Source organism: Aptenodytes patagonicus, chromosome 16 (genome assembly GCF_965638725.1).
Source record: "Aptenodytes patagonicus chromosome 16, bAptPat1.pri.cur, whole genome shotgun sequence".
NCBI lineage: Eukaryota > Metazoa > Chordata > Aves > Sphenisciformes > Spheniscidae > Aptenodytes > Aptenodytes patagonicus.
This window is the reverse complement of record NC_134964.1, coordinates 12,176,314-12,198,172: the sequence shown is the minus strand read 5'-3', so window position 1 is coordinate 12,198,172 and position 21,859 is coordinate 12,176,314. Positions and strand designations below refer to the sequence as shown.

Genomic DNA, 21,859 nt, shown 5'->3' with positions numbered 1-21,859 from the left:
CTGCCGCGATGGGCATTAGCAGCTCTGGCTGTGCCATCTCGACACAGGTGGATGCTTAGAAGGGACAACAGGAACTGAGACACTGGGTGACCTCAGGGTGCCGTGAGTCTTTTGCACAGGACTTTATGTCCAGCTCATGGTGTCAAGCCCAGAGTCGCTGTCTGGGGCACTGGAGGGCAGGACAGAATGCCCTCTCGGCAGTGAGAGTGTCTCTCACCTGCTGTCTCCACCTTCCACTGCCACTTTTCCAGACTCCTGTTTGGTTTTCATTTCCTTCTGCATGTTGCCCTGTTCTGAATTTTTCTCCTTTTCTCTTTTGCTCAAATTTCCTCCTTTTTCTTGGAGCTGAAAACTGAATCCAGTAATAGTGAGGTGGGGAAAGCAACTCATCTGCCCATAGTTCAACACACCAGGTCTGTGCTCAGGTGATAACTTCACAAGAATTAGCCCTTCATTCAGCCAGCTCTGGGGGCTGCCCCTTTGCTCAGCTCTACCCAGAGCCATAGAGCACCTTGCAATAAAACCGATGCAAGCACAACAAAACCCAGACCAGAGACATTTCCCACCAAGAGTCCTCAGGAATCATCCCATAGAGACTCATAAGGTGGTGCAAGGATGAGACATCATCTGTGGCCACAGCATGTCTTGGATGGTGGAGCACAATGCTCTCCAAACATTAGCTCCCAGTGCTTTTTTTATTACTCTGTCCAGGTGAAGGACTGCACCGGTCCTCTTTGTCATAGACTCACTTGCCACTGCTGCACACACCTCTTCCAAGCTGAGCCCGGGTGGAATTCAGTGTTTGTTGATGTCATGGAGGAGACAACCGTTGACGTGGCACCAAGGATACATGCCATCATTCAAGCTTGCACCAGCCTGCTTGGGAAGTCTCTTCAGTGGTGGTGCTGCAGTGGGAAGCATGAACAATGACGGGAAGTTGAAACTCTCGGAGGAGAGCAGATTGTGGACTCTGGCTGGAGACCTGAGGAGGAAAGACAAGAGATAGGAAACCATGGGTTGCAACCATGGGATCCCCTTGGTGCCTCCCTTCTCCAATGGCTAGAGACCCAACTCTGCTTTACAGAGCGCCTAATGCCAATGAGACTAACTCTTGGGTGTCAGGCCACCTGCCACAATGGAAGTCTCCAGCAATATTAAGGATGAGATGTATCGTCCCACAGAGACTACAATGCACTGGACCTCCATTACCATCATTTTCCTTTTACACAGTGCTTGTCACACATGCTGTCAGTCAGGACCTAGCACTCAGCTTTGGCCATGCTCATCACCTACTGGGTGAAGCCCAGGCATGGAGGAAGGTGGGAGCTCAGTGGGTGGGTGGTTTTACCTCCTTGCTGCTGCCCTGTGATGAGCTGTAAGGTCTGGACTTAGATTTGTGGTGCTGGAGCCCAGAATTTTACTTCAACTGTATTAAAGCACATCCTTAGAGACATAACTTCATCTCAGATGTGAATTGCTTCACCTGTGTCCTCACCACACTCTGGCAGGAATGAGCTCAGCTCACCAGCTATCACCAGTTCAGCCTTTGCTCCATCCCACACCAAGCTGTTTAGGCCTTGCTTGACTTGTCTGCACCCCACAGACACCAATTTTGGCAGCATGTGCTGTGGAGCAGTGTCACGCATAGGCATAAGAGTAGGGAGGCAGCTTAAGCCAGGCAGAGCTGGTCCAGTGGGGATCCAACCACCCACCTCTGTGAGCCTGGTCACTCCAGCCTCCTCCTGGGATAAGGTGGGGAAGTCCACACCAGGCTGCACTGGCAAGAAGCACCTCTCTGTGGGTCTGCCACTCCCTGAGACTTCTACGAAGTGACAATGTTTGGAATGGGTTTATGTCCTGAACCACTGGCAAATGGACAGGGACATGTCTGGTTGCCCCTCGGCAGCCAGAAGATAGTCCTGCACAACTGACACAGCCCGGCCCTTACTAAACTCTGTTTTAAAACTAATGGGCACATCACTTTACAGTTGGGCATCTGTGGCTGTCAGCAGATGCCAGTGATTTAACTGCAACCTGCTGAAAAGGAGCAGGCGGGAGGGTCAGCGAGAAGGCACATGAGGACCCTCAAGGACAGAAAGGCCTGATGGCTTCTTAGGTTATCAGAGAAGATGCTACGAGAGGACAAAGGCATTGGTGTGGAACTCCGCGAGCACCAGGTGTGCACAGCAGTGGTACATTTGACCGACAACTCCCTCCTGTACGTGCTTACAAAGAGATGCCTTGGTGCCTGGGGTACGCTACCCGCAGTGCGCCTGGCTCCGCTTCTCCCTGCCCTCCATCTCTCTTCCCCCTCCACCCAACTCCCACCATCCCCTCGTCCTCCTCCCAGCCACAACCACTGCTGCTTCCCTTCCAGACCCTCTCTCAGGACTCGGTGGGGCTCCAGCAGTTCACCCCGACGGCAGCCCCTCAGAGCAGGGCTGCAGCCTGGTGGTCCCTCACGCCCCACACCTGCAGCACCAGGAGCTGTGTGTGTCCCAGACATCAGCGCTCACCCACCCCACACAGGCACTTGGCTGTTTCAGCATGCCAAGGAAGCCCCTCTTGCCCGGCCCACCTTCCCGGGACGTGGACACTACCATGGTCATGTCCTGTGCAGAGGAGCTGGGGGCTGGCCTACATGATGGAGCAGGTGAAGCCACAGCACTCCTTGAGCAGGGTGAGGCCTGTTTTGGTCATGTACGGTGCGGATGTTTGCTGCCCCCTGGAAGTCATTTTCTTCTCTTTGACAGGAGCTACGGAAAGAGGAATCGGTGTCTGCCTGGTGACGAGAGCACAGGCCCAATTGCTGCTTCTTAGAGCTCCTTTCAGGGATAAGATGGTGACCCTCTTCACACCCACAGCTGGGCATGAGCTCCTGCATCCAGGAGGCACATCACCACATGTGCTACAGGCACAGACACAGGGACCCTGGCCTGGAAATGCCTCCCACCGCACTGGGCAGGTGTTCCTCCAGCAATGATGCAGGCACAGGGAAGAGGGTAGACGTCAGAGGCCATGAAGAAAGGAGGACTGGATGGATACCACAACTTGTGACCTTAGCTAATGGTGTGATGAAATGTAAGGAGCTGGTTGGAAAGGGTCAGATGAAGTACATCAGCCATAAAAGGACACCTACCTGTCCCCATTCTCATAGAACATGCTGTCGGGGAAATGCCAGGAGGGAAATGGAAGCATAACATCTGTACTGATTCAGGATGTTTCCACAATGTGATCTCAAGCACCAGCATCCCCCAGTTGCCATTTCCCCACACCCTCCTCCAGCAACAGATGGCCTCCAGGTAAGCTAGCCCCATGCAGAGCAACAAAATCTTGGGGACAGAGTGCTTAGGAAAGGGGAGAAACTGCCAGGGAGGTTCAACGCAAGGAATAAAACTCATAAACCACTTACTTGCTTTCTGGAGGTAGCTTTTGGAGAGCTTACTTTGCAGGAACTCTGCCATTTCCTTGTCTTCTTCCCTTTCCCTGTGACAAAGAGATTGGTTAGCACTCAGGAAAGGAGCAGCAAGGCATTCAGGACCATCTGGCAAGGGATGATACAGATCAGAGGACAGACTGCACTGTCCTCAGTGCAAGGAATAAATTGCACCCAGCTACCTGAGCCTCTCAAACTCCACATCGTCCACCAGGAAATCCCGCGTTTCCACCAGCTTGTGTATCTGCTGTACCAGCTCCTCCTCCCTCTGCTTCTCCTCGTTGGACTTCTCATTCTCTGCAGCACAGGGAACACATTTAACACACGACAGGGGCCATCCTGCCCATGCCAAGGCCAAGCTTGCTCTACTTCTGCTCAACCTGGGAGCAGATGTGAGAGTGGGGGTAAAAGCCAACCCAAAGTAAGCACTTGGATCCAGATACAGGCTGCTAAATAAGCAACAACCTCATCCCAAACCACCCTGGCTGGGAGGAGACAGGTCTGGTGTCATCAAACTTTTAATCTTTAGCTTCTCCCCAAAATTTTCATGGGGCTGAGCACTGCAAGATGCAACTGTGGGCTTTGCAGAGCAGAGGAAGATGACCATGGCTCTGGTGGAAGATGACCATGGCTCGCTCAGGGTCTTCACCCTGCACTGCTGAAGAGGCTGGGTACGGGGTCTCAACAAGCTCAGAAATGTCAGACTTGGATGTCATCCTTCAGCTAGGATGTGCTTAACCCACATTTCCCATGCCAGCACACCCAACCAGTCTCAACTTGGCCCTGAGCTGGGTCCAGAGACCTCTGAGCCAGGGCCTCCATGTGGCTGAGAAACCAGCCAGGGATTCAGGTGCATAGGGAATTATCAAGAATGCCCAGATGCCTTGGGAACACCTCACACCACCATTCATCCCAGACATAGAGAGACATGAAAACCAATACCACCCACTGTTTTTTGTAGCCTTATTCCCTTGCTGAACACAGTCCCTGTAATCTCATCCTCTACATCTGACCTTTCAAACCACTGTCAGCCCCATTCCCACGCCAGCGACAAGGATGACCACAACTGTCTGCCAGGCTATTTTGAATGCGTTAGCCTTGGTTGTCACCTGAACCCCCACACTGACCTACCCTGAGCACGGTGGGACCCACTTGTGCCACGTATCTTTGGAGAGTGAGTTAGTGAAGACCTGAAAACTCTCACATCACTATGAAGTCATGTCCTATATAAATTGGTACATAATAGTAAGTGGGATACATGAAGATGATAGAGATAGGGCTAAGGAGTGTTAAAAGTAAATGGAGAGCTACCTTAGGTGGAAACTATGACTGTCTGTGCTGCAGCTATTTAATACCATTTCTGAATTCAGCAGCCAGCTCCAAAATCAATCCAGCACAGGATGGATCAATCTCCAGTCTTCCTTCAGCTAAATAAAAATGCAGCGAAATTCGTAGTATGGAGCAAACCCTGTAGGCTGGGTCTCAGCAGTTACCTAAGCTATGTGTTGATTTGTAGTTTAAGTCTGCTATATATTGATTGGAGGTGCTGCTGCAGGGGTCTGAGTAGGAGGAACTTCTACTTCATCATGATGTTAGAAACATCCCAAGCAAACAAAGGTTTCTCCTACAATTGCGATCTTGTGTAGGGAGTGAGCTCAAGCTTCCCGGCAGAGAAAGCTGATCTGGACTGAGGTCTGGGCCACAGCTGCTGGTCTTCTACCATGAAGAGTTAATGCAAAGTTGCCCGGCCGCTCCCACCTGCCTGGTGGGAATAGGAGCACTTTACAGTGTCATTTGGATGGCATACAAATCGGAAACATCAGGCTGTACACAAACATACCAGCTATTTGGAGCTAATTAACAATCTGCATTGCTGAGTTAGAGCGTGTCAGAGTTAACATGCCCGCTGTATAAACACTGCACCTTTTTTCCCGACTTGCTGATGTCAGAGTCCATCATGACCACGATATCTCTCTGAATTATTAAAGGCACCTTGGTCTGGTGAGGTTTGAAGTCACAGGTCTGGCTGAGCTCTAAGTGAGCACTGACATGTTTGAAACTTTATCCAAACCAAAGTTCAACACCCATTTTTACGAATGATCTGCTGCTATAGTCTCACAAGACCAATGATTTGCAGGATTTTTCCAGCACAGTCTGATTTGAGCCAAGTTATAAAGAAGACAAAAAGAGCATCCCTGATGCAAGCAGCATTTCTGCTCTCAGCTGAATCTGGGAATGCTGAAAAGGCTAGAAATGAAAGACCAAAGCAGATGAAGGAAAGCCAGCCACATTTCTCAAGCTTCAGAAAAGGCCAAGTTTATCTCTGGTCCTGAGCCATCGTTTAGGTCAAGTCTTGTTTCATGAACTAGAACATGTTTGAATTAAAAGCCCACATGAGATTCGGGTCTACGTTTTGCAAGCAGCTCCCATTTTTATGGCAGAATACTCCCCTCCTCTGCCTGAACCTCCCTCTGGATGCAGCCAGGTTGTATTAAACTGATCAAGACCTGCATATTAAGCAGCAGTTGGGCACTACCTGCATGCTGATGATTCACAAGCACACACAGAATAGCAAAACTATGGCATTAGAAAGGGTCAAGGTTTCTTGCCACCCTTGGCTCTGAGATAACCTTGGGTACAGAACCGATGAGCTGAGCTGCTGCTCTGGGAAACAGATGTGCACAGCTGGTCCCTTGACTGCATCCAGGCATCGCCCCCTGCTACACACTCATTGGTCTTAGCCAGTGCAGCATCTTCAGCGAGATACTTGTGGTGGTCCAGATCTTAATGCTTGGATGGGTACAAATAAGCAGGGATATGTCTCCCATCTGGTTCTGAAAACACATATAAAGTCCTTACTGGGGGCTGAATGAAGGTGTCCTAGGAGGAGGCATAGCCTTATGAACAGTGATGGACACAGCTTGTGGGGAAGCCTTTCTTGTTCGTTATTCCCTGAGCTGTTTGGCGAGTGCTTTCATTTGAATATTTTGTCTGAGTGGGATCCTTTAGTGAACCAAGGTTTGGCCTTTCCTGGGCTATGAAGGGTCAAGGGTGGCTCTGGCTGTGACAGGGACATGGAGGGTCACTGGTCATGGTAAGGGCAGGGACAAAATCAGTGTTTCCTCCCAGCTGAAGTTTTCACATATGTTGCCCTGGACTGCTTGCCTCTTTTCAACATCCTGAATGATGAATTCACCTAAATCAGGAGCATCACTGGCCCCCTTTGGCATGACATCCCCCTAGCACCCATCCTACCCTGGCTGCAACCAGGAATCCTTCCCTGGCAGCTGCTGCCATCTGCCCCATCACTGACACACATATCTGACATGGCCACAGCAAGAATTCATTGCTTTTCACGTACTTGTGGCCTTTTAAGGTATCTCCCCTCCTGCTACCTCCAAAGGGGCCCCTTCATGGTGTGGTCTGACAATGTCCCCTGCCTGTCCTCTCAGCTCATTTGGGGGATCCTCCTCGGTGTACGTGGCAGGTGCCGCTGTGGCATTCATTGCCACCTCACTCAACTCCTGTCCTCCTCCTATACCAGACCCATGCTCTTCCTCAAAGGACTCATGTTTTTTTCTCCTTTTCTGTTTCCTCTGCCCTTCAGCCCAGGCCTGGACAAGGACTCCCTGGTGGTACTGCAAGGAGCAAAGCTCTCAAGAAAGATCTCAGGTCAGACCCAAGGAGCCACAGTTCTTGATGCTCACGCACCACCTGCAGCAGCAGTGTCTCTGGGAGCATGCCAGGGTGGGAGCTGTTCAAGAGCTTCTTGTACTTCATGGAAACCTTTCTGCTGATTGCAGCAGCAGGGTGCAGCTCTCTGAAGCTTTACAAAGCCTTACCTGGAAGGGCTATGAGTTTTTGAAGCTCCTTTTTCAGCCGGCTGATTTCTTTACAAAGCTGAATGTCATCCATCCTGCAGAGACACAAATGAAACCACTGAGGGAAAGACTGGGAGAGGAAAGGTTCAAAACCTCCAGAGCAACACCCAGCCAACACTGGAAGGCAATGAACCCAGTGCCCACGGCGGGGAGCACAGATTTACCTGCCTTCCCACAGGAAACAGCAGCCCACTTCATCTCAGAGCTTTTGTTGGAGCTACATGGGTTGTGTCACTGGTTGTTGGCAAAGGAAAAGCTTCATTGCTCTAATGACAATGAAGCCTTATTAAAACCTGGCACATCCACCATGCAATAGCAGCTGTGTTTCTCCTTCTCCCCAAAAATAATCCCGAAACAGCAAAATCCAAAACCAAATGGAAGCTGCTGCCACATAAAAAGATCTGACATTTTTATACTGCCTTTCTGCAGAATTAAAAAAAGGTAGAAAAATGAAACACAACAGAGGGGGGAAATGTGCAAGCTTTGCAGGTTTCCGCTGAGAAACAAGGTCATTTTAACAGGAGAAAAGGAGCCTGCCGAAGCCACAGGCAATGAAATTGTCTCTGGTTCAAACCACATGACAGCAGCAAGATACTGATCAGGATGGGCTCAACTCAAATGTCAGTGGCAGCGAACGGGGGATGCGTGGCCCTGTCTGTGCTGGAGGCAGTTTGATGATGTCTCGGAAGCACCACAAGCACTCAGCCCCCTCCATGGGTGTACCAGCTCAAGTGCTGCTCGCTGCTCACTAGGGCTGGCAGAGAAGACTTAACCCAATTTACTTACTGATTTATTTTTAAAAATTGCATGCCTATGCCCTCGCTAAAGCCCTGCTTGGACAAGTCTGAGGAACAATGGTGTCTGGCCATGATAAGCATCAGTGCTTCAGTTTGAAGAGCTTTATGCACTCACCCGCGGTGAGGGAAACCCCAAGAACAGACAGTGCTCATGGCTGAGACCTCTCTCCACCACGAACCAAGCCATCCTTGAGGATCTCCCCTGGGTAGGTGACACCACAGAAGACGAGACAAGTCACAACTCCAGTAACCTGCAGAGCTGCCTCTGGTCTGCCTGCCATGCTCCCCTCCTCCCGACCTCTCTCATGCCAGCAGCCTCTGGCTTTAGACTCTTCCTTGTTTTGCCCTTTAGGGTCCTTCCCTCAAAGTCCTCCTGCTTTCTGCCAGCAACTCATATGCACAGCGAGCAGCGACCCAAGGGCTGCCCAGCCCTGTCTGCCCTTCCAGCAGTCTCCAAGGTTGCATCAGCCTAGGGCCAACCTTGGCCAGCCACATCTCCAACCGAAGCATGATGGGACCAACCCATCTGACACCTTTTCTCCTGCTCTGAGCCCTCCTTGGGCTCCTCACACATCCCTCACTGGGAAGATTAGGAAAATGCAATGCTGCTCCGATGTGGCATCCCAAGCCTCAGCACAGTCCAGCCGGCCAGCAGCCAGTGAGGCACCATTTCCCTGGCATTAAGGTACCCAGGAACTGAAGTCCCTGATCAGGGATTTTGGCTGTTGGCTCATTTGAAAAGAGTGTTTTAAAGCCCCCGCACCCTGTGGCAAGGCGCTGAATCTCCTGATCAGGGTTGGAATGTTCAGCTGGGATTTGGGATGCTTTTCTTCTTTCTCCAGGCTTACTTTGGCATGGCTGAGCCACTCTGGCCAGACCCTCTGGCATCTCCCTACCTCTTGCTACCTAGCCTGAAGCTAAAAGAAAGTGTGTCCATCCAAAATCCAGCCCCAGATTTTTCATGTGTAACAGGCTGCCACACCCCCAGGACCAGAAATTGTGCAGCTGGTGCATCAGGAAGCAACCCCTTCATCGACACATCAGTCCTCATGCTCTCAATACACGTCTTCCAGGAGCTTGGAGCCAGCAAAGGCACCAGAATCCCTATGGCAGAGGGTCTGGAGTCAGGCAGCACATTCAAACGGTGCTGAGCAGCTCCACCACCAGAAGAGGGGGTTCCAGTCATCACCCTGAGGTAGATGTGGACATTCTGGCCAGAAGCATTTCCTTACGACAGTGCAGCTAATCCACTGATATCTCAGGAACACCTGTATCTAAGGGCTCCCTGGACCTTAGAGTCTTGTGACTGCAGCCCTGGATGTTTTTGACAAAAGACGTGGGCACTGAACCATGAGCAGTCTGTGCTGGGAAAATATCTGGTGGCGCAAACCTCTCAGCTGGAGACCAGACATGTCCATACAGGATTTGGCCCTGCGCTGCCCTGTGCGTGGTGCCTTGCCTACATGGGGTGGGATGGGAAGCATTTGCCCCCATTAAACATCACCATCGGTGGCCAGTTTCATGAAGAAGCTGGTAAGCACCAACACCGCAGGGCACACAGGTCGACCTGTGTGCCGTCTACCCCTTCTGAGTGGGATGAGTCACATTTGCTGGAGCTAATGAAGATACAGCTTTGTCAGCTGAGCCGAGGACACCAGAAATATTGATTAGGGAAGGGAAAATAAACAGACTGACGAAGAGGGACCCTGTGAGATATTTCTGAAGGAGAAGAACATCCCAGGTGGGGGAGAAGACTTCCTCTTGGCTCTGTCAGGCTCTTGGACAGAGCCTCCAAGAGGAGCAGCATATCCAAATGTTGACTACGAGGAATCAGCCAACCCATTTTCCACATAGACAGAGGGACCGTACATCCTCCTAAGCCCTACCAAGCACCCCAGCTTCTTAGCACAAGCTTCCCAAGGTCGTCCAAGCCTTCAATGCAGAAGGACTCCTTGGATGCTTTGCAGGGCACACGGGAAATCGTCCAAGCTGGAACAGCACAGCTGAGATTTCTAGCAAACTCCATGGACGTGAGTGACGAGAAACCCTAATACACAATCTGTGTCTACAGATAACACATGATTGACTGATGAGCTGGTACCACCTTGAACAGATGTGCCTTTGGTTCCCTTTGAAGTGTGCGTTCCTAAAAGCCCTGTCTGCATCTTCAACAATCCTGCTGGCCCTTCCACTGAGTCATGCCGTCCACCCCTTCTGGGATGAGTCATATTTGCTGGAGCTAATGAAGATACAGCTTTGTCAGCTGAGCCGAGGACACCAGAAATATTGATTAGGGAAGGGAAAATAAACAGACTGACGAAGAGGGACCCTGTGAGATATTTCTGAAGGAGAAGAACATCCCAGGTGGGGGAGAAGACTTCCTCTCGGCTCTGTCAGACTTTTGCTCCATCTGACAGTGTCTTCATTTGTTTGCATACCGCACTGAGCAGGTCCAGCAATGCCAATGTCTGGGAGCTGCACGTGGAGAACAGGGAGGTCTGTTTGTCCTTTTATTCTCTGCTCATAGTCCCATGGTGGCTGAGCCCTGAGCTTGTGCAAAGAGCACCAGCGAGGAGGTCTGCATGGGACACATGGGCAACAGGCTGATAGCTAGTGATACACTTATTAAAATTAAACACTCAAATGATAACTGAAATATTATTAAAATTAAATTGGAATTTAATTCTGTAAAAACTGATAATGAGAATAATAAATGGGCAATAATAAAAATTCTCATTTCAATAAAACTTGGGAGAGATTGCAAAGACAAGCACCCAGAAGGCTGCTGCTGGAGCTGAGATTACTTCCACCACTGGTGATAAAACTTATTGCAGCATCAGCCATAGCCGCGCTACCCCTGTCTGGCCCCGGGGAGCAGATCAGAGCACTGAGTGGGTGAGGTGCAGAGCTGAATCTCCCACAGGAATTTCAGACCTTTCTTTTTGACCTATAAAAGGAGAAATATTGGGAGCTTCATTGTTTTCCACAGCACAGACGTCTCAGAAATGTTGGAACGTTTTAGTATGACATTTCCGTCAAGTAGAAAACACCGATCGCTATCGACTGACCAGACAGGTCACTGTCTGGGTTTCTCCTGACAGTTTGGGTTTGTCCATGTTTTGACGATGGGTTTGTCCATCGCCCTGAGCCCCGCAGTCCAACCGATCCCGAATATTAGATTTTTTTCCCCCATTGGGAAAAAAGCCCCTTTCAGCCCCGGGTCCCCAACCTTTTTAACCCTGTCCTGCCGAACCCAGGTCTGGGGATCCCTCTTCTCCAGCAGCGATGCTCAGGGAAGCCCTCAGCTTTCCCTGCCTTGCAGAGCCGCACTCCTCCGCAGAGCCGATGCTCGAGTTCCCCACAGCGCCTCCAAACCACTCAGACATGTAATCCTGGCATTTCCAAACGTCCAAGTGATCACTTTTGCATCCATACCCACCCCAGTATGTGGCTTCTGTAGGTGATTTCCTTTTGTTTCCCAAGTGCAAGCCAAGGAAGAAAACAAATAAAGGGATAAGAAAAAGCAAGAGATGCGAGTTTTGACAGCACCTGTGAGATTTAGGTACCGGTTGCCATGGAAAGCATTTAAGAACTATACTTTTTATGATTTCCAAAAATCCTTTTCAACAATATATTCAGGAGGAACTATGCCTCAAAGAGGTCATCACTCTAAATCTGAGCCTCTAAACCACAGTCCAGCTCACAGTTTCCCCAGACAGCAGATTTACACAGGCATTTCCAGGCTTTGGTGATCCATGTAGCGCAGGTACCAGTGGGGACCCAGACACGCTAAAAAAGCAGCATATCAAGTGCTGCAGCCCAGTAAATACGATTTTTGCCATTACCAGTAAAAGATCCCAGGCTTTGTGTTGACCTGACAGCATGGGATCTCAGGACTGGGCTGACTACAGCAATTTAGTGGTATTAAAAAGCTTAATCAACCCAGACTATGAATGCTAGTCAGTCCTCTTCCTCCCAGATATACCCAGGGAAGATGTTCTTTATCACCCTGAGTGCTGGTTAGTACCACTGCAACACAGTGACCATTTGATTGCCTTAAATGTGAAAAGCCTCCAGATTTTTACTCAAAAACTGCTTTGGTTGTTGAAATGGACCCTGGAGAAGATCTTTCCCTCTGCATCTGGCTGCAAAGGCTGCGCTGGGAGTGGAGAGCAGGATGCAGTGCAGAGACGGGCATCGGGCAGCAATGCTGGTCCAGCCCCGATGTGTCCTGATGTCCCCCGGCAGCCAGGGGATGGGTGAGCAAAGGAGGAGCTGGGAGGATGTATAACAGTGCAACGTGGAGAGAGTAAACCATGGTCGTGCGGCTGTTCAACAGCGGAATCTGCATGCTGGGGCAAAGCGCTATCTCCAGAGAGCAGCAATGAGCCACCAAACCTCAGGTCCCTTCCCAAGGCCAGCCCAAGAGCCAGAGGAAGAGTAGAGTATGGGCCCACTGGAAAGATGGGGTGCTTGTGGTTGGATATGGAAACATTTTAGTGTAGTTAAACCCACGCCATAAACTCTGTTTGCATAGCTCAAATCATGACAGCATCAGTGGCAGCTTTGTAAGAGGGACCCGTTCAAGCCCCTTCTGAGCGCAAGGCCAGAGCAGTGGGAGAGGCCGCGCTTCCAGGTGGAAAATGAGGTGGAAAGCGGCCTCAGCTCCGCTCATCCCCAGAAAAGATTCGTGTTTGATCGGGCAGGCAGAAAACGCTGGGGTGACCCTGGGAAGGGGGGACAGCACGGGAGGAGGCAGGTACTTACATGTACCGCAGCTCTGACTCCCTCCTCACCAGGATCTCCCTGATCCTCTCAATTTTGAAGAGCTCCCCTTCAATGTCGTCAATGGTGGTGGTCGAGTCGGCCATGGAAACAATCTCATCCTCTGCAAATGAAGTGGGAGCCACATTAGCCAGCAGGAGTTGTTAAACATGTGCTGAGGACAACAGGGACCACAGGGCTGTCACAGGTACCCCCCCTGCAAACCAGACCAGCATAACCGCTAAGCACGTGCAGTTTTAAACTCGTTTTCAGGCTTCTTGCTACCCTGCTGGGTGCTGCAAGAGGAGACAGCCCAACGGGCACATGGAAAGTCACCGACATATGCGAGGGCATTAAGCTGCTGGCGACTGTGTTTTGCCTTTATTTATGCTTTGTGTGAGGCTGAGCGCTGGAACAGGTCTGCTCATTGCTGCGTTAGCATCAAAGCCGCTTCGGCTTGCTAAGCGCAGCTCCAAACACGCATGCGATATGCATGAAGTGTCTGCATGAAAGAAGACCTCGGAGGCCAGCAGGCCATCTCATCTCAGCTTGTAGCTCTCTGAGCCTTAGAAACAAGCATCATTTCACCTGCCTGTGCTGGCTTTGCAGCACACCCTGCTCACACCAATGTTGTGGCGGGCTCTGCAGTGCTGAGAAAGCCCCAAATTTCCAGGGGTCCTCCCCTCTGCTGAACAGCAGGAGGCCAAGGGAGCTAGAAACTGCTGGAAGGACAGGAATATCTCTTTTTCCAGAACCACGCAAGCCTCAGGCATCTCCAGCACATAGACAGACACCCAGAGACAGGAGCCTGTCCTCCATTATGTGCCAGGACCAAACGCTGGGCCCATATAGCACAGAGGGGCCTCCTAAGGCGTCGTGAAGCTCCCATAGCTGGTCCCTTTCCATCACAGGCTGGATGAAGGTCCCCCCCATCCTTCCCAATTCACCAGGGGAAAAAGCCCCCATGGAACCCAGCAGGCCAGTTAGGCTTCCTCATCCTCTGGAGTGCTGAGTATCACCTCTATAACCCACTTGGGGAAACTGAGGCAGGGAAAGGGGATATCATTTGCTCAGGGCAAGAGGCAAGAGCCTCACAGCAAAATGCAAGAAAAAGGGGCTGTAATTTGTTTTAGAAGAGAGCAGCGGCAATCCCAGGGACGGACAGGACAAGAGCCCAGCAACCTCGATCCACTGCGCTGACCACCAGCTCTGCCTGCCCCCCCTCCACTGATTTACGCACAGATGTCCCTCTGATGTGCCAGTGGTTTACACAAGACTGTCACACTGATTTACACAAGGATGCCGTGCTGATTCACACAGTGCCTGCGAACCTGCACGTCCCACAGTGGCTCCCAGCCCATTTTATGGGGATAGCTGAGGTTTTGCTCCCAGGCCAGCTCCCACACCCCAGCCTGGTCTGGCTCTCAGAGACACATCACTGAGCTTGTTATCAGTGGCATGCAGCAGCACATTTATCACACGCAGGCTAATCTGGCTCTCCTGTGATATGCACACAGCCCAGGTTGGGGCGGGGGGGCTCAGCAGCTGCAGCAAAGCCAGGCTAAGAGAAAACATTAAAAATCACAAACATCAGGGGCAAATTCTGCTTCCTTTGAATCTCCACAGGACACATCTCCCCTCTGAGACTTTGCGTTCCTGCAGCCCTGGGACTTTCCCCGTGCAGGGAGAGGGGAAAGCACAGCCAAGGAGCACCAGCTCTGGGAGCAGGATTTTCCAGGCAGCTGAGGTCTGGGAACTGGAGATGTCAGAAATGGAGCGTATGTCTTGGGGATTCCAAACAGGACCCAGGCCAGTGCTGAGCATTACAGGTCAGGAATGCATTAAGGCACAAGGCAAAACACTCTGCACTTACTGGTCCTCTACCCATCACGTAAAACTGCTTGAGAAATCTTTCTCAGTGAGGCATGTTTCCCAGGCTGCTGGAAAAGAAGGTTTAATAGTGGAAATACGAGTGTTTTGGGTTAGCGCAACTGATTTGAAGAATAGTTTTCCGCTGTTTCTGGCTTAGAAACTCATGAGGCCTACTTGGAGATTATCTCCCTCTTCCCCTGGCCACAAAGGCCACATTCAGCCAATGTCAGCCTGCTAAATCCTCGACTGTTCCCCATTCTAAGCTGCGAGGATGCTCTCAGGAACCAGTGCCTGCTCAAGACAGACCAACAAATACATGGGTTAGACGAGGTGTGGGGTTGGATGCGCTGCCCTCCATCAGCTCTTGCTCAATGCCTCTGCTGCAAATTTGCACAGAAACCCTCCCTTAGCCTTGTTTCTACGGGCCTGAAAGGGGTTGCTAGGGGACCGGACTGTGGTTGCTACAGGACCAGGATGCGGTTGCTAGGGGACCGCACTGCGGTTGCTAGGGGACCGGGATGCTGAGGTCCCTCGTCCCAAGCATCCTGCTGCTCTGCCACCCCAGAGCTCCTCTTGCCCGGGATATTTTGCTGCACCCGCACCCAGCGCTGCCGAGCAGCTGGGGCCATGCGCCGGGGACAGGCAGGATGCCCCTGCAGATGGCAGCGGGCACGCAGGTAACGACACACGTGAAGGTGCAGACGGTACAGCCGGCGTGTGCTTGTAGGCAGCCACTCCCTGGGGTTCGGCTGTACTTCAGTGCAGCTCTAGAGCTGTCAGGAAAAAGCTGCATTGCTCTAAGTGTTGTTTCTGTGACCTGGCTAAAATGACAAGGATGATTATTTTACAGATGCTCCAACAAACAAAGATGCAAGATTACTGCAGCTTTCATTAGCCAAGGACAAATCTAATCACTCCTAGGAGCACAGGGGTGGGTCTGGGGGAGGGGGACTGTCACTCCTGGCCTGGGTGGGTGGGTGAATAACCCAGAACATCTTTGATCACTGGTGGCAGAAGTCTTTGGCTGAGGTTATGAGCCAGCTGTTTCCCAGTGGGTGAGCGCAAGGGCTTGAAACAGGTGTCAGCATCACTTCTTCTCCCTTCTCATCCCAGAACCTCATTAGCAGAAGCCATCCCAGACGGGAGAGGTGAATCCTCGCCTGTGTACATGAAGGGAGGAGCTGGCAATGCTGGGTTGCTCTCCCCCGTCTGTGGCAGGAGGCTGGGACGTGATTTCAGCCCCTAGGCAACTGCCCACAAGAGTGAGAAAGCTCCTGGCTCGACTGTGGGTGGGTTCCCATCAGAGACGGGGAATACAGCATGGCTGGGACCACCCTGCTCAGAAGGAGCTGCCCTCAGGCACCCCTCCTCCCTGGTCACCTTTCTGTAGGACACTTCCCAGCAGCCTCCCACTGCAGGTCAGGAGCATCCTGTGAAATGGGGACAGCGGACAGGTCTACACCATGCAGCAGAGCAACGGTTGCAGGGCTCGAGCTGGAAGCTCCTCAGCCCTTCGCTGTGCCTTCAGGGTGGTGTGGTCGGGGTCATGGCACTCTGCGTCCCTCAGGCAAGATGTGTCCTCAGGCACGCCACGGAACTGCTCACCAAAGCAGTAAGTGCTGGACAAGAAGCTCTGAGAGGACAGTCATGTGCCTGGAGCTGCTTAATTCAGGGCAGAAGCAGAGGAAGGGCAGTCGCAGGTGAGTGCTCCTGCAAAATGAAGCCCATGAAGCCTGGGAGGGAGCACCTGGGCAAGGGGACACAGGGGCCTCTGCACCAAAACCATCCACTAAACCTCACAAGAAACCAGTGAATCCATACAGGTGACTACTGTGCAGCTGATAGGATGGTAAGATGAACTTGCTGATGGAGACTCCTTCCATCTGCCAGTGTCTGCTCAGGACTAAGAACTGAACATCTGAGCAAGGGCAGGGGCTGGAACATGGGACGGATAAGGAGAGGAGGAGAGAAGCAGGTTTGTTCAGCCCAAAGAAGAGACGGTGAAGGGGGATCTCATGGCTGTACTCACCTATCTAATGGGAGGATGCGGAGAAGATGGAGCCAGACCCCTTTTGGAGGTGCATAAAGATCAGGCAAGAGGTGATGGGCACAATTGAAACATGGGAAATTCCAGGGAGGTATTGGGAAAATGTTTTTCCTCAGGTTGTTCAGACACCGGAACAGGGAGCAGAGCGGTTTTGGGATCTCCATCCTTGGTCCAAAATACCTCCTGGACAAGGCTGTGAGCAACCTGATTTAACTACTAAGCCTGCTTTGAGCAGGGGGTTGGACTCGATATCTCCAGAGGTCCCTCTCGATCCAAGTTCCTCTCATGTAATGAGATCAGTCTGTGACGACCGATTGGGATGCGCATGGATCTTCCCTGCTAGCTCAGGAGACGCTTTCTCCAGGCAGACATGGGGTGATGCTGAGTCCCCGAACCCCAGCAGCTACAGGCATGGGCCAGATCAGGGCTTTCCTGAGACAGTGCTGAGACCAAAGGGCACCGTGCACTCATGAACCTGTGCGATGGCAGGGACACCATACAGCAGTCACAAATGGCAAGTACAGACACTCGGAGCTCGCGAGGGATTAAGACCCAGCATGTCCTGCAAGCAGAGAGCTGGGCAAAAGATCTCACTGGAGATGGTTTTGCCAAAGCTGCGAATGTGTTTCTTACACCCTGCCTAAGTGCCTGGCACCAGCGAGGGCCTAAGGCAGCGATGTTTATTAAAGCTGTGATCACGCTCACAGTCCTGAGTCTCCCTTTGGGGATGGAGAGGGATGACGCCCATGTGCGGCCATGCTGCCCAGGGGTCCCTTTGCTTCCACAGCTGTGCACACAACAGCGGAGCCAGACACAGAAATCAACCCCGCGCTGCCCGAGCAAAAGGACCCCTGACTGGCACCATTTCAAACCAGCAAACCAAGGAAGGGGAGAAAGCTTCGATTTAAACTTGCAGATGCTCTAATCATCACACATGGCCCAGGGGAAGCAAGTATCATTAATGAGGAGTATAATAGCCAGAGAATTCCACTCCATATGGCTCTGGTGAAAACATTTAGACAGCCAGCAGCAAGCCTGAGATGAGTCACAGCAGCAACCAGCGCAGGGCTGAGTTTCAAGCGATTTACTTCATGATTAAAGTTGGGCGATTGATTGACAGGCCCCTGGGGAGGGGGTCAGAGCTCTTTACTTGGGCTCCATCCCAAGAGGCCTTTAACTCAGCCACGTGCTTTTCTCTGCCATGGAAAGCAGCACGGGCAGGGGACATTTAGCTGTCAAAATCAGCCCTTTCTCCACAAGCTCGATAACGAGAGCAATGGTAACCCGCTGCCCGGCTCTGGGGCAGCCTTATCAGAGGCAGCGATGTCCCCGCCACCCACACTGCCTGGCAGGAGGGACACGAGCCTCCGGGCCTGCCAACGCACACCTGAGCACGCTGGTCCCAGAGGACAGCATCACACTCAGATGGGAGAGATCACAGCTACAGGCAGCCTGCAAACCACAGCACCATATCCCTGCCAGTGCCCCAGCTGCCCCCTCTAGTAAACCAGGGAGAAACATGCAGCCTTGGCCCGTTGCAGCCAGGGGGGATCTCTCTGGCTGTGTTTGTGCAGCCCTTGGCACAGTCAGCACCGCTGGGGCCATCTTAGACAGCCATAAAAAAGACCAGAGTTCACGGGTGAGGTACCCCGGGGTGACTTACAGGGGCTATCGCCAGGGGTGTAGCCCCTCTGCAACACCCCGCTGCTGTGCGCACACTCCCCTGATCACCTCCTGAGGACAAGCAGGGCAAGAGGCTGCGTGTGCTCAGCACTTCACAGGGTTGGCCTGAGATTTCCTGGATAGTAGCAAACAGCAGAGCAGCATTCAAAAAACAGACACCGACCATTGCCATGTTCTCGCCCAGGCTGAGGGTCCCCCAGGAGCTGTGAGTTTACAGAACTGCATTGAACCAGCAAACATCGCAGCCACAACCCTGCTCGCAGGCACCCAAGGGGGGGTGCCCAGGCCATACCCAGCACCCTGAGTCCAGCAAGTGTTTGACCCTTCCCTGGACCACCCTGATGTCACCCGGCTGCTGGGAGCAGAGGATCCAGGTGATGGAAATGCTCAGACCCCCCAAGGGCAGGGTCTCCACACAGACACTCTTCCCAGGCAGGGGAGGTGTTGGGGGGGAGGATACATATTGCCATGCTGAAAGGCACAAAGGAGAAGGACTAAAACTTCAGGCAGCTCACCAGGGAGCTGAGCAGCTTCACGGGCAGCACCCCCACACAGTAGCACCAAGCAGGATGCTGGAGTTTGCTCCATCCCTCCTTCCCTGCCTTTCCAGCTGCCTGTCCCTATCCCGCTGGGTGCAAGAGGCTAAGGGGGAGCAGAAAGCGATAGGGAAGGGGAGAGGTCGGAGGGATGTCATGGCAGAGGGGGTGCAGGAGCCTCCCCTCCCCAGGATGTTGCCCCACAGCCCAGCATTGGGCCCCTTCCTCCCACCCCACGGTTGGGGATTCTGCCCTGGACAATCCCCCTGGTCGGTGTGTGTCCCCTCTGCCCACCCCATTGCGTACTGGAGGAACTGGTCAGAGAGGGGAAAAGGCAGTGAAGGACAGGGTGGGCACCCCAGCCTCCTGGTCACAGCCATGCCCACAGCCGGGCATGACAGCGCAGCAGCTCCGTGTCTCTCCGGGCAGCATCAGCCGGATGGCGGGTTGTATCCTTCCTTCCACCGGTTCGTTCCTTCCCTCCATCCCTCCTTCCCTCCATCCTTCCTCCCCTCCAGCCACCCCTCCTCCCATCCAGTCCCTTCTCTCCGTCCTTCCTCTCCTCCATTCATCCCTTCCCTCCTTCCATTCACTCCTCTCCCCCATCCAGCCCTTCCCTCCCTCCATCCCCCCTTCTGTTCATCTCTCCCCTCCATCCACCCCTTCCCTCCGTCCGTCTCCCCCCCCCCACCCCCCATCCCTCCCGCCCCACTCCCGATGGCCGCGGCGCGGGGGCTCCGGCGGTGCCGGCACCGGTACGGGGAGCACCCGCGGGGCTCCCTTTGGTGGATGAAGCCGCCGGTTCCCCGCCAGCTCCCGGGGCTCGGGTGCCCGGGGAGTCCCGGAGCCACCGGGGGAGGGGGGGGGGGGGGGAAAGTTTGGATCCGGCAGCCCCCCCTTGCCCGTCCCGGTCCCGCCGCGCTCACCTGGCCCCGCGCCGGCGGGCGGCCACCGGGTGGACTCCAGCGATCCGTACCGGGGGGGGGTCCGGCTCCCCTCCATGCCGCAGCCCTGCCCGCTCGTCTCCTCTCCGCGCCGCTCCGCGCCTCTCCGCCGGGGCGGGCGGGGGCTCCCGCCGCTCCGCTCCCGCCGCTCCGCGCCCTCTGCCGGCCACCGCCCCCCGCGCCAGCGCCCCGCTCCCCCCGGGCCCCCCGGGCCCCCCCCCTGCAGCCTCAGCCGGGCTATTTCCCCGGGGCTCGGGCGCCGGCGGCACGGCCCCCGCTTAACCCAGACCGGCTGCTTCGCATCTCCGCCCCCCCCCCCCCCCCGCAAATCTCCCGAAAACGGCGGCAAGAAAAGCATGAGAAGTACAGGTAGCCCCGTCTGGCCGGATGAGGGGTGGAGGACGCTTCCCGGTGGGTATGCCCGGGAGCGTTGCTCCTGTGAGTAAAGACAACTAGGCTTTGCAGAGCCTGTGCAGGACGTGGGGCGTGCTGTGGGGGGAGGCACGGCATTAAACAGGCCCCCCCCGAAGACGTTGCGAGGAGGTAAGCAAGGGCAGCTGCCCTTTCCAGCAGAAGTAACTTTTCCCTATGGAAAAACACAACAGCAAGTGTTTAAAAAGTGTTCAAAGGTATGTGTTGGTCTGAAATTCAAAGGTTTGTTGGTAGCACCTTGGCAGCACCCACAGCAACGGGGATCTCGGCGATAAGCACTGGCCCCCCTCCTCCCTCCGGCCGGGCTCTCCAGCAGTGACCAGTCCCACCATCTTAAGTGCTTGAGCCTCACCACCCAAGCCGCAGAAGGCAAAGGCGGGGACTGGGAGAATGAAGAGCCACCCACTGCAGGAGAACATCAGGTTCAAGACCATCTAATGCACCTGAAGGTGCACAAGCCCATGGGACCTGATGAGATCCATCCGCAGGTCCTGAAGGAACCGGCGGATGAAGTTGCTAAGCCACTATCCATCGTATTTGAGAAGTCATGGCAGTCTGGTGAAGTTCCCACTGACTAGAAAAGGGGAAACATAACCCTCATTTTTAAAAAGGGAAAAAGGGAAGACCCGGGGAACTACAGGCCAGTCAGTCTCACCTCTGTGCCTGGGAAGAGCATGGAACAGATCCTCCTGGAAGCTATGCTAAGGCCCATGGAGGACAGGGCAGTGATTTGAGACAGCCAGCATGGCTTCTCCAAGGGCAAGTCCTGCCTGACCAACCTAGTGGCCTTCTGTGATGGAGTGACTACATCAGTGGACATGGGAAGGGCTACAGATGTCGTCTATCTGGACCTCTGTAAGGCCTTTGACACGGTCCCCCACAACATCCTTCTCTCTAAATTGGAGAGGTATGGATTTGATGGGTGGACTGTCCGGTGGGTGAGGCATTGGCTGGATGGTTGCATCCAGAGGGTAGTGGTCAACGGCTCAATGTCCAGATGGAGATCGGTGACAAGTGGTGTCCCGCAGGGGTTCGTGTTGGGACCGGTACTGTTTAATATCTTCATCAATGACATGGACAGTGGGATCGAGTGCACCCTCAGCAAGTTTGCAGATGACACCAAGCTGAGTGATGTGGTTGACACGCCAGAGGGACGGGCTGCCATCCTGTCCACACCAGAGGGACCTGGTGGTGTGGTTTAACCCAGCAGGCAGCTAAACACCACACAGCCGTTTGCTCACACCCCCCCACCCCCAGTGGGATGGGGGAGGGAATCTGGAAAAAAAGTAAAATTCATGGGTTGAGATAAAGACAGTTTAATAGGACAGAAAAGGAAGGGAAAATAATAATAATAATAATAATGATAAAAGAATATACAAAGCAAGTGATGCACGATGCAATTGCTCACCACCCGCCAACCAATGCCCAGCCAGTTCCTGAGCAGTGGTCACCGCCCCCCCAGCCAAC

General features: G+C 53.2%; 1 protein-coding gene across 1 annotated transcript; it reads right to left on the bottom strand.

Annotated features, from left to right (window-relative positions):
• Positions 1 to 912: 912 nt before the first annotated feature.
• Positions 913 to 20,051, bottom strand: LOC143167971 (bMERB domain-containing protein 1-like). The gene is made up of 7 exons (XM_076353973.1): positions 19,943 to 20,051; positions 12,882 to 13,002; positions 7,279 to 7,352; positions 3,619 to 3,733; positions 3,413 to 3,486; positions 2,601 to 2,756; positions 913 to 982 (listed from the first exon to the last, which is right to left on the bottom strand). Exons 1-6 carry the CDS (start codon positions 20,016 to 20,018, stop codon positions 2,638 to 2,640), a joined length of 579 nt encoding a protein of 192 aa, XP_076210088.1. The 5' UTR covers positions 20,019 to 20,051; the 3' UTR covers positions 913 to 982; positions 2,601 to 2,637.
• Between the last annotated feature and the right edge of the window lie 1,808 nt (positions 20,052 to 21,859).